The sequence below is a fragment of the Somniosus microcephalus genome, chromosome 7, assembly GCF_052327205.1.
Source record: "Somniosus microcephalus isolate GS21.2 chromosome 7, FLI_Smic_1.0, whole genome shotgun sequence".
NCBI classification, from domain to species: Eukaryota; Metazoa; Chordata; class Chondrichthyes; order Squaliformes; family Somniosidae; genus Somniosus; species Somniosus microcephalus.
Genome location: NC_140993.1, coordinates 176646501 through 176659785, shown reverse-complemented (window position 1 = coordinate 176659785; position 13285 = coordinate 176646501). Strand labels below are relative to the sequence as shown.

At 41.7% G+C, this 13285-nt stretch overlaps 1 protein-coding gene across 21 annotated transcripts in view; it reads left to right on the top strand.

Moving 5' to 3' along the window:
* Positions 1-13285, top strand: part of LOC147115025 (band 4.1-like protein 3) — a 335880-nt gene that overhangs the window by 145166 nt on the left and 177429 nt on the right. For all 21 annotated transcript variants that reach the window (XM_085993247.1, XM_085993248.1, XM_085993255.1 and 18 more), the window contains 2 exons: positions 4423-4608; positions 11991-12200. In XM_085993247.1, coding sequence (XP_085849373.1) covers positions 4438-4608; positions 11991-12200 — 381 coding nt within the window. In that variant the 5' untranslated portion in view covers positions 4423-4437. The remainder of the gene's footprint in view (positions 1-4422; positions 4609-11990; positions 12201-13285) is intronic.

Here is a 13285-nt window from a genome sequence, read left to right as displayed (position 1 = left end):
CTAAGAGGCAGCAACCACATCTATGCTGACTCTAGGCATACCTCTGCTAAAGGGCACTCCCTCAGCATATCCAGTGATCTGCATGGAGCAGTTGTTTGGGCAGCAATGAGGGCAGTGAAACCTGCATAAGCACTCTCTCTTATTCCCATCACCTAGCATATTGAAATGGGAGAAGACATCCTCTTGGGAGACTGGAACTGAAAACCCATAGTAGCAGCCTGAGCATCCACAAGAGGTAATCTAATTTGGCTTAGGGCCACTGCCACTGGCTGCTCTGTAGCAGATGGCCCTAGATTTGCCCATGCTTCATGGTTCACTGCCTAATTATCATTCATCATTGCACAGATGCACATGATGGACTCCTCCACAGTTGCAGGAAGTTTGCGCACTTTAATGACTGCAAAAATGTTGGTGTTGAAATAGCATTTTTTTTAAATGCTGAATTTGTAAGGTCCAAACCCCAGGACTCCTGTAGCTGAGGAAGGATGCAGACTTGCCTTCCAGTAGGTTCTTGCTCCTCCACTGCCACCATCTGCTCCTGCTCACTGCTGTTCTGTGTATCGCCTAGTGCACTCACCTCAAGCTGACTACGAAATCCATTGGGGCAGATGTACCTGTGCTGGTACTTGTGATGGGTGAAATGAGTAACACAAGGTACTGGCCGCTGAGAGTTGTAGCTGCTGCTTGTGAGGCATCTATAGAAAGCAAGGAGAAATAATTGTTTTGAATGTTGGCTGCTTGACACCCCTTTAAAATATATGGGGGAACTTTAACTATTAGGCATTTGGTTGCTAGAACATGTTGGCTGACTGCCCCCCCGGGAGGGTGCAGCAGGAGATGGGCTCCAGTTTTAATGGCTGGGCCTTACTTAACTGGAGCCACCGAGCTGCCCGCCCCAACTGGGCATCCAGAGGCAGCTCGCAGGGTTTGGGCCGGTGCAATATCAGGCGACAAGGTAAGTCATTGTAGTGTGTGTTTGGGGAATGCAAAAGCTGGGGGGGGGGGGGGGTTGATCCAAGGCTGTCGGAATCTCAAACTATTTTTCATGTAGCCTGGTGGAGTACTTACTCCTGGTATGCCTGTACCCACAAACATAAGTTTTTTTTTAACTTTCCTTGGAGGGCCTCTGTTTCTGGTCTGAAAGCGTCTAATGGAGCATTCTTGGTGGATGCTCTGCCCAGTAGGCCATAAAAATGGCTGCGGGGAGCCCCATCATATGTAACGGGGCCCTGATGAGCCTAAATTCATGAGGCTCCCACCTGAATCAGACTTTTACATTTCCTTTGGAGACTCCTGGATTGTTACTAAAGTTTACACTCTAGTATTGGAAGTGAATTATATGGGGGGTAATTTTAATTTAACTCGCTGGGCGGGAAACCCATGGGATCGTGTGGAACACTGGTTTTACACCCTGCCCAATATTACTTCATTGACTTGAGGTGGGTTAGGTTAAAATTACCCCCATGGTGTTTGTTCACAATGCAGTAGGAGTTCAAAACCTTATTTGTTGTGTATCATTTTGCCAATGTCTGCACATATATCTGAATTGAGACAGCAAACAGTACATGAAGCATAAACTGAAGGATGAGGGCATGACTGGCGAAGAGCTGCTAAAACAATGGCAGTGTAAATAAGACCTCCTAACGAAAAGATGAAAGCACAACATTTCCCACACATCTAAACCTTTTTCACATTCCCAGTGGTGAGCTCTGATATTTTAAAGGAACTTTGGCTGGGTAATCCCTCAGAGATGCTCGCGTTCTGCTGCCTTTATTTCGCTGTAAGTGCATGAATGAGGTTTCCGTCACATTTGGGCAAAATAACGCCATAAGAGCGGGAGCAGACTTTATGTTGAATTTTATCACCCATTTTGTTTTTTTAAAAGATCTGTTAATATACCAAGTTACAAATAAACTATTTTCTTGGAAAGAGCGTAGAACTAAATAAAGAGATGTGACAATAGAATCCTTTGGGAATTTGGCTATGGACTGTCTGATTTTTGTGGCTCAGGAAAAAGATTTTGGCAAAGAAGCTCAAAAGGATATAAGCGTTTACTAAGTTACATTTACAATTGCTTGATTTATTAGTAGATGCTGCAAAAATGTATGAAGGTTGCTTTGCGTTGTGTAATTCCCATATACATGTTCTTAATGTGGCCTTCTAAAATCTCCATTTAGATGACTAACTTCCCAGCTCTATTAAAATATCTGGATTCCAAGCTCCAGAAAACAAAGAATGCAGATTTGTTTGTTTAGAACTGAAAAATGTATAGTTTATATTAAAAAAATTATTTAAAAATATTTCAGCTTCTTGGACTGCAACACCCTTTGAACATTTTTTTTTAAATCCTGGAACATCTCTCTTTATTTCCATTCACTGTTTATTTGTGAAAGCAACTGTCTTCATTATCCATCTATGTTAAATGCTTTAAATCTGCTATTTTCCGGGTTTTAACATTGGTGATGTGCTTTGGTTTCATATTTTGGTAGATTGTCAATAATAACTTGCACAAGCTAATGATCCAATACTTATAGGAGGAATGAAATGCTTTGTTTAGCATGGTACTCTATCTTTGTGCAGAGATTGGTGCACCTGAAAACTGCAGAATATGGTCCCAAAAATGTCTTGAGTCTTAAGTAGCAAGCTGAAATTTGCAGCTGACTTATTCTTTCAAATAATCTGTTTTGTTGTTTCTCTGATGACTGCATGATAAGTGCCCTGACTAGTCTTTTTGCCTTTCTTGGATTACATATTTGAAGTACAAATGGCTAACCCATGGGAATATGTTCATAGAAAATTCAGTGCAAATAAAATGCTTTTCCCTATCATATGACTATATATCTTGTAAAGCGCGTAGACTGGATTTATGGAATTGGATGTTTATAATGTGATTTCTATTAATACAGTGGGAATTGATTTTGTAGGATGTTATAATATCCTAAGAATTATAAACTAAACATTAAGACTTTTTAACCAACATTTTAATATACGTTTTACTTCAGTGCTCGTCACATAAAGAAAGCGGTCTTAGTGGATGATAAAAATAGACGCTGAAAAGGAGGGAGAGGAAAAAGTGAAAATTTGTGTGAATGAAAGCATAGCCAAAGGTCTTTAGGAGGCTTTTGAAAGCAGGGAGGGAGGTGACGAGGTATAGGCGGTTAGGATTGGAGTTCCAGAGGGCAGAGGTACAGGAAACTTTCTGGTATCCGGCACGGACGGGACCGACGTGTTGCCGGTTCATCAACAATTCCGGATAACCGAACGCTATAGTACAAGATATGGAGCTCAGAGCTCCATATAAAGCAACAAACCCTGTTGAACAGCTTCAAAACAATCGGCACAAGTTGCAAGCGTCTCTGTAGCTTAGCAACAGCTTCAGCTACACCCTTGCACAGCAACAAATGGAGTAAAAGAAGTAACTAAAAGTAAAAAAAAGTTACCTGAACCGACTCCTGAATTTTGCCGGTGGATAGAGCGTTCCGGTTATTTAGGGGCCGGTTAATCGAAAGTTTCCTGTATAGTGATTGAAAGAATGGCTGTCAGTGGTGGAGCAGAGGGAGTGGGAAATCAGCAGTAAGCCGCGGTCTGAGGAGTGAAGGAGGTTGGAGGACATCACTGATGTAGTGGAGGGATTTGAAGGCAAGGGCAAAGATCTTGAAATTCAATTTGCTGTGACATGGGTGAGGGGGGTTGGTGGTGGGGCAGTGGTAAGGGTAGCGTTGATGGGAGTGCAGAACTTTGTGTGAGAGGGGATGTGCATCACAGTCTCCTGAATGAGTTATAGTTTGTGGAAGTGGGGCAGGCGATAGGACAAATGCTTGAAATGCTAAGCTTCAACATAATAAAGATGTAGGTTAGGGTTTCGGCAACAATGGATTGGACAGAATTAGGTGATGTTTTGGAGGTGAAATAAAATAGTCTGAAATGAAATTGTTTCTCCAAGGTGGGAGGGCGGTGGTGGTGGTGGGAGGGAAAACGGTCGCGCTCTCACGTTCTGGAGTTCAGATCAGGGCCTGACTTCAGTTTTTGATAGGCATATAAATTGGTAACCGTTTTTGTGAGAGGTTTCCTCATTTGCCCCAGTGTCCTGATTTGATACCTAGAACTTCAGTTAAAAGTATTTGGGGTAGATTTCCATCCTTGGCACCTGGGCACTAAACATTGCCCAGGTGGCGTGCAGCAACAAAAATTAGGTGGGGAGGTTGGCGTGCCTGTTCCAGAACTCGCCTGTTTTTCCTTCCACTACATTTAAATAGAAGGTCGATTAGGCAGGTTCTGTGGGGGATGTGCATTTCTACCCACTGGAATTTCTTCTCTGCCCAGGTGATGCTTCACACCAAGGAGGTTAAGATGAAACTTTACCCTTTTGTGTCTGTACCAAGCAATTGTAAACTGATTTTCTCTAATTAATCTGTCTTCTAGGAATAATTTACAACCATGACAACGGAACCGGGCTCAGACTCTGAATCAAAGCAGGACCAAGAACAGAAGGAAGCCTCTGAAAAGAAAGAGGCAGCCGCTGAACAACAGCAGAGTGCCGAGCATCAGCAGGCAGACGGTCTAGACGGAACCCCTGCAGGAATCAGCAATTCTGAGACGAAGGAGCAGGCATGTCACATTTTTACATGGCTCCTTTTAGATAAGTCAAGTCAGATGAAAGACACTAAGACTTTGAGTCACTGTAATTGCACGAAGAGTGAGCAGGAAATGTGCTGAATTTAGATTATAGCTGAATTTAAAACTGACATTCATACATGTGCTGACACCGTGTTACTAAAGTATCCGAATTTGGTGGTGTTTAGGGCCGTGAGCATGTGCTACGGGCACTCAATTCTTACTGGCAATTGGAATCCTGGTATGACCCCAGGTTGTCAAGTTGGTGATATAAAACAGGTGACTTCCATAATATGGCTTCAGCTGTCTAGTGAAGAATTGTGAAAATATCCAACAGATGAAAATGGCTCCATTTGCAGTCTGTTGCAGGAGGTATGACCTCCAAAGGGTGAATGAGAATGGATAGAATGTACTGTGAAATTCTCCATATTTCATCATTTGTGACAATACCTGTACTCCATTTACTGTTGATCGTGTAGACCATGTTATGAGAAACAAGACTTTTGTTTAATTAATTAGTCTTGTATCCGACTTCACCTTCCTTTATCATTAAGCTACCATCTAAACAGTAGGTGGGACTGTAGACTTCACCCCAGTTCTAACATTTGTGGCTCAGTTGATGTGCACATCCATCCAAGGGATAGCCACTCTTTCCAGTTGGATAGGGAAACACCAAGGTCAGTAGCTGGCTAAGAATCAGTGAAGCAACAGGCAGGCAGATTGGAGGGTTTGACTTGGTTGGGATTTAAATCCGAAGACAAGGTCCTTGTTTCTTTGCTGAGTCGATTTCTATAATTTTATGTTTTTAAAAGAAACCAAAGCTTACTAAGCACACACGCTTCTTACAGTAACGTCGTCCAGTTTAAACCTGAATTTAGTATGGTATTGAAGATACATAAACATATTTGAACCCCCCCACCTGTCCTGGAATTATGCTGCTAATTGTCGTCTCTCAACTGGTAATTGCAGCTCTAGTCAGAGACTGATAGCTGCAGAGAACGATTTGCACTTGGCAAGACCACTGTTGTATCTTGAGCTATCCATGGCTATGAATTGCATTTTCACTGCGCATTAGTTCTTGCGTGTATGTGCAGAGCTTCTGAGCTCCACTCCCACCAGGGAAATTGAGTGTTTGGGGAGTGTGCAAAGGAGTGAACACACTCTCAAATCATTAAAGACAAAATCTGCTTAAGTTTATAATGTGCTCAAGTGGTCTGCCCAACAGAGCCCTCTGAGTAATTTTCGAGGTAGTGCCAAGCCCAAGATGTATGAAATGGTTTCTCCAAGGGGGCCACGCCCTTGTATTATGGTCTTCAGATCTGGGTACTGACTTCAGTTTCATACCGTCAGTTTTGCAGCACTGCGAAGCTGAAATCATAACAACACAAAAGTAGGAACATAGGAACAGGAGTAGGCTATTCAGCCCCTCGAGCCTGTTCCGCCATTCACTGAGATCATGGCTGATCTGCGACCTAACTCCATATACCTGCCTTTGGCCCATATCCCTTAATACCTTTGGTTAACAAAAAGCTATCAATCTCAGATTTAAAATTAACAATTAAGCTCGCATCAATTGCCGTTTGCGGAAGAGAGCTCTAAACTTCTACCACCCTTTGTGTGTAAAAGTGTTTCCTAATTTCACTCATGAACGGTTCTAATTTTTAGACTATGCCCCCTAGTCCTAGAATCCCCAACCAGCGGAAGTAGTTTCTCTCTGTCTAACTTATATGTTCCCCTTAATAGCTTGGAAACTTCAATCAGATCACCCCTTAACCTTCTAAATTCCAGGGAATACAACCCTAATTTGTGTAATCTCTCCTCGTGACTTAACCCTTGAAGTCCGTGTATCATTCTGACAAACCTACGCTGCACTCCCTCCAAGGCCTATATATCCTTCCTAAGGTGTGGTGCCCAGAACTGCTCACATTACTCCAGGTGTGATCTAACTTGGGTTTTGTATAACTGCAGCAAAACTTCTACCCCATTGTATTCTCGTCCTCTAGTTATAAAGGCCAGCATTCCAGTAGCCTTTTTGATTATTTTCTGTACCTGTTCATGACAGTTTAATGATCTATGTACCTGGAGCCCCAAGTCTCTTTGGACCTCCACTGTTTTTAGCTTTTCACCATTTAGAAAGTACCCTGTTCTATCCTTTTTTGGTCCAAAGTGGATGACCTAGCATCTGCTTACATTGAACTCCATTTGCCAGTTTTGTCCATTCACTTAATCTATCCATATCCCTTTGTAATGTTATGCTTTCATCTACACTGCCTACAATGCCGCCTATCTTTGTGTCATCTACAAATTTGGATATGTGACTTTCTGTACCATCGTCAAAGTCGTTAATAAATATTGTGAATAGTTGAGGCCCCAACACAGATCCCTGCGGGACATCACTAGTCACATCCTGCCAATTAGAGGACCTACCCATTATCCCTACTCTGTCTCCTGCTGCTTAGCCAGCCAATTTCCTAACCAGGTCAATAATTTGCTCCCAATTCCGTGGGCTTCTACCTTACTTAACAGTCTCTTATGTGGGGCTTTATCAAATGTCTTCTGGAAGTCTATATAAATAACATCCATAGACATTCCCCTGTCTGTTATTTTTGTCACCTCTTCAAAAAATTCAATCAAGTTTGTCAGGCATAACCTACCTTTTACAAATCCATGCTGGCTCGCTCTGATTAACTGAAAATTTTCGAGGTGTTCAGTCACCCTATCCATAATTACAGAATCTAGTAATTTCCTGACAACAGATGTTAGGCTAATTGGTCTATAATTCCCTGGTTTCCCTCTCTCGCCATTCTTAAATAGTGGAGTGACATGAACAACTTTAGATTGGAAAGGATCCTGAATCTGATTCTGGAGAACTTTGCAGATCCCCTAACTACAATCTTTCAATGTACCCACCCACTTCCTTGTAAAACCCTGGAATGGAAACCATCTGGTCCTGGGGATTTGTCATTCTTTTGTGCCACTGTTTTTTTGCATTACTGTTATTTTACTTCGGTTAATTTTATTGAGTCCCTGTCCCCGATTCAATATTAGTTTCCTTGGGATTTCTGAAGTGCTTTCCTCTTCCTCTACTATAAATACTGACGCAAAGTAATTATTTAACATGTCCGCCATTTTATCCGAGAAAGGATTAATTAGCAATCTTGTACGAGGCCCCTTGGGCCGGAGCGATCATAATATGATCGAATTCTTCATTAAGATGGAGAATGAAGTAGTCGACTCGGAGACTAAGGTCCTAAATTTAAATCAAGGAAACTACGATGGTCTGAGGCGCGAGTTGGGTAGGATTGATTGGGGAATGTCACTCAAAAGGTTGACGGTGGATAGGCAATGGCAAACATTCAAAGACCGCATGGATGAACGACAGAATTTGTTAATCCCAGTTTGGCATAAAAATAAAACAAAAAAGGTGACTCAACCGTGGCTAACGAGGGAAATTAGGGATAGCATAAGATCCAAGGAGAGGACATATAAATTGGCCAGAAAAAGCAGTAAACCTGAGGATTGGGAACAGTTTAGGATTCAACAAAGGAGGACAAAGGGATTAATTAAGAAAGGGAAAATAGAATATGAGAGTAAGCTTGCAGGGAACATAAAAACTGACTGTAAAAGCATTTATAGATATGTGAAGAGAAAAAGATTGGTGAAGTCAAGCGTAGGTCCCTTGCAGTCAGAATCAGGGGAATTTATAATGGGGAACAAAGAAATGGCAGACCAATTAAATACATATTTTGGTTCTGTCTTCACAAAGGAGGACACAAATAACCTCCCAGAGATGTCGGGGAACATAGGGTCTGATGAAAGGGAGGAACTGAAAGAAATCAGTATTTGTAGGGAAATGGTGTTAGGGAAATTGATGGGATTGAAGGCCGATAAATCCCCAGGGCCTGATAATCTACATCCTATGGTACTTAAGGAAGTGGCCCTAGAAATAGTTGATGCTTTGCTGATCATCTTCCAGCATTCGATGGAATCTGGAACAGTACCCATGGATTGGAGGGTAGCTAATGTTACCCCACTATCCAAAAAAGGTGGTAGAGAGAAAACGGGGAATTACAGACCGGTAAGCCTGACGTCGGTAGTGGGGAAAATGCTAGAGTCCATTATAAAAGATGTAATAGCAGAGCACTTGGAAAACAGTGACAGGATCAGATAAAGTCAACATGGATTTACAAAAGGTAAATCGTGCTTGACTAATCCACTGGAATTTTTTGAGGATGTAACTGGTAGAATAGATAAGGGAGAACCAGTGGATGTGGTGTATTTGGACTTTCAGAAGGCTTTCGATAAGGTCCCGCATAAGAGATTAGCGTGTAAAGTTCAAGCACATGGGATTGGGGGCAAGGTATTTACATGGATAGAGATCTGGTTGGCAGACAGAAAGCAAAGAGTTGGAATAAACGGGTCTTTTTCTGAGTGGCAATCAGTGACTATTGGGGTACCGCAGGGATCAGTCCTTGGGCCCCAGCTATTCACAATATATATTAATGATCTAGACAAGGGAACTAGATGTAATATCTCCAAATTTGCAGATGATACAAAGCTGGGTGGGTGTGTGTGCTGTGAGGAGGATGCCGAGAAACTCCAGGATGATTTGGACAGGTTGGGTGATTGGGCAAAAGCATGGCAGATGCAATATAACATGGATAAATGTGAGGTTATCCACTTTGGTGACAAAAACAGGAAGGCAGATTATTATCTGAATGGCAATAGATTGGGAGAAGGGGAAGTGCAACGAGACCTGGGTGTCCTTGTGCACCAGTCGCTGAAGGTAAGCATGCAGGTGCAGCAGGCGGTTAAGAAGGCAAATGGCATGTTGGCCTTCGTAGAGAGAGGGTTTGAGTACAAGAACAAAGATGTCTTGCTGCAGTTGTACAGGGCCTTGGTGAGACCACATCTTGAGTATTGTGTGCAGTTTTGGTCGCCTTATCTGAGGAAGGATGTTCTTGTCATGGAAGGAGTTCAGCGAAGATTCACCAGGCTGATACCTGGGATGGCAGGAATGACGCATGAGGAGAGATTGGGTCGATTGGGCTTGTACTCGCTGGAGTTTAGAAGAATGAGAGGGGATCTCATTGAAACTTATAAAATTCTGACAGGACTGGACAAACTAGATGCAGGAAGGATCTTCCCGATGGTCGGGGAGTCCAGAACCAGGGGTCACAGTCTAAGAATAAGGGGTAGGCCATTTAGGACAGAAATGAGGAGGAATTTCTTCACCCAGAGAGTGGTGAACGTGTAGAATTCTCTACCACAGAAGGCAGTAGAGGCCAATACATTAAATATATTCAAGAAGGAATTGGATATATTTCTTAAGGCTAAAGGGATCAAGGGGTATGGGGAGAAAGCAGGGACCGGGTACTGAATTTGGATGATCAGCCATGATCGCATTGAATGGCAGAACAGGCTCGAGGGGCCGAATGGCCTACTCCTGCTCCTATCTTCTATGTTTCTATGTTTTCAGTTTTTAAGGGGCCAACATTGCTCCTGACTACCCTCTTTTTCCTAATGTAATTGTAAAAATTCTTCGTATTGATTTTGATATTCCTTGCAAGTTTCTTTTCATACTCCTTTTTGTAGCTCTTACTATCTGTTTTATGACCCTTTGCTATTCTTTGTATTTTCCCATTCACCAGGATCTGTGCTATTTTTTGCATTTTTGTATGCTTTTTCTTTGTTTTATGCGGTCCCTTACCTCTAGTCGCCTATGGCTTTTTTTTGGCAAGTAGAACACCCTAAATCAGACTTTTTTTCTCTTTCTTTTGGGAAGCATTTTGCTTCTGCTTTGTGTGATCTCGATATATGATGTGGTTTAAATTAGTAACTCCCCTTGTAGTGAACTGGCTACAGATGCACGTATTGTTTGTGTCATGGCACATTGGTGCAAAAATATACCTTAACATTGTCTAATAAAATATAAAAACTAAGTTTTTTTTGAAGTGATTGATAAGATAGATAAAGAGAATGCAGTCGGAGTGATGCTTGTGGACTTTCAGAGGTGTTCGCTAAAGTGTCTCACAGGAGGCTTGTTACATTTTCTCTTTTCTGCCTGAGTTTTTGTAACAGCATGAATAGAAGGTTGGTCGACAAACAGGAAACACAGGGTTAGGGTCAATGGGTATGGCTTGGATTGGAAATGGGTTGAAATTAGTATATTCTTGACCAGTACTGGGTCCATTTTTGTTCGAGATGTTGGACTTGGGCATAGGAAGTATGATATTGAAATTTGCTTATGTCACACAAGTAGGGTGGGTTTGGCAAACGCTTATTTTTGGTTTATAAATAGGGGCATAGAGTTGAAAAATAAAGTGGTACAAGCCAATGTTTAGGCCATAGTTAGAGTAGTATGAGCAATTTTGGACATCATATAGAAATGACATTAAAGCCATACAGCACGTGCAGTGTAGATTCACCAGGGTAATATCAGGGATGAGAAACTATAGTTATAAGGAGTGACTTTTGATACTGGAACTTCTACTGGAGCAGAGTGGACTAAGAAGATACTTTGAATCATAGAATGATACAGCACAGGAGGCGGCCATTTGGCTCATCATGCCTGTGCCGGATTTAAATCCCAGCTGAGTCAAATCCTCCAATCTGCCTGCCTGTTGCTTCCCTGATTCTCGCCAGCTACTGACTGATGTTTCCCTATCCAACTAGAAAGAATGGCTATCCCTTGGGTGGATGTGCACATCAACTGAGCCACAAATGTTAGAACTGGGGTGAAGTCTACAATCCCACCTGCTGTTTAGATGGTAGCTAATGATAAAGGAAGGTGGTGAAGTAGGATGCAAGATTAATCTATCAACAGTAAATGGAGTACAGGTATTGTCACAAATTATGAAATGAGGGTTATCTATTAGAAATTTTAAAAGTTACGAAGGGTTTTAATAGAATGAATAGGGAACGACTATTTCCTCTGGTTAGCGAATCCGTGACGAGGGCTCATCAATTTAAAATTGCCACTAAGCAAAGTAGAGAGAGAGGTTGCACCCTTTAAGGGCAAAGTGGATAAACAATTGAAGCAGATGATGATACTGGGCTATGGGGGAGAGATGGGCGATGGGAATAATTTTAGCCAAGAGCTGGCACAGACACAATGGACCACGTGGCCTGTATCTGTGCTGCATACTTTTGAGTCTAGAAAACACTTTTGTAGACTTTGTTTCTAATTAAATAATATAAAATATTTTGCCATTGAAATGTCACTTTAATTTAATCTTAGTAAATTTAGTTTCTTCAATTTTTTTTTAGTTAAATCTTATCTGTGAGTGAAAAGCTGCGTGGCACCATATTGTTTGTAGTGAGCTTTTAACTGTTGTATGGAATATGTTCTTATGAGACAAATTAATTGGTCATAGATTGGTGAACGAGAAAAAGAGGCGGACGGAGCTTCTGGTAAAGTTACTGTGGGTCAGCAGGAAGACCACCAGGCTGAGGACGACAAACTCTCCCAAAAATCCTCTTCCAGCAAGTTATCCAAATCTCCTTTGAAAGTAGTAAAAAAGCCAAAGAACATGCTGTGCAAAGTGACTCTTCTGGATGGCTCTGAACACACATGTGAGGTTGAGGTAAAGACACTGACCACATTCTCGTTGGTAACTTGTTCTGAATTCTTTGTTTTCTGAGTACATAGTGTCCTAAAAGCTATACATTGAGAGAGTTTACATTTGCTGCTGTGGCTCACTTGCCTGCTGTTAACCTGTTTCAGGCCTTAAATCAGATATTTTGTCCAGAATTCCCCCATTTCATCACTGAAATGAAACGGCGCAGATTAACTCTTTTGAGTGCTGAACGTCTTTTGGAACTTGCACGTTGTGTTAACTGCCACAAATGATTGTTCTTTTCTGGTGCAAAAATCCAGAAGTTCTATTCTGAAGCTTTCCGGCTACTTCTAATAAGCAGTTTTAAAACATGGTTAAAAAGGGTGACTGAGACATACTGGTAAATGTAGAGAGCACGCACAACTACTTTAAAGATTTACTTGGGGATACTAATATGCTGCTAGGAATAATTTGCAGTTTTGTAATGTTGTCGTTAGGTTGGTGACAGTTGGTGCTTTGAGGGGAAATTAGCCCCAGAAATTCGGGTCCCCACAAGTGAGTACGCGCTGGGTACTCGCGCGTAAGCCCAACGAAAGTGCCGGTTTTGTACATGCACTGAGCATGCGCGGGAAACCGGAACTTCCGTTCCCTTAAAGGAAGGGGTTCACAGGTCGAACGCGTGTGCCGGAGAGGCAGCGCGTGCGCCTGGAACTTACGTTTTTTTTGCAGCTTTCTCCGGGAGGGTAAGTCTCCAGGAGCTACGCTTGTAAAAAGCAGTCGTAAGGCCTGCTTTTAACAAGGTAAGTGGTGAATTAAGTAAAATTAAAACATTTTTTCCACAGGTTTATTATTTTTAAATACTTTAAAGAAAGGTAAGTTTATTTTTAGCCCCGTTAGAAACTGTAATTAATTTTTTCAAAAATTTAAATTATTGTTTAAAAGTTATTTTATGTAATTTATAGTTATTTTAAAAATGTGATTTAAAAAAAAATTTATTTGAAGTTTTAGCTATGTTTTGGGGCTGAATTGTATTTATAGTTTTGACAGCTCTTCCTGTCAAATTTATGAATGGGCATTCCCTGCTACCATTGGCTCTCCATGGCCCACGTGAT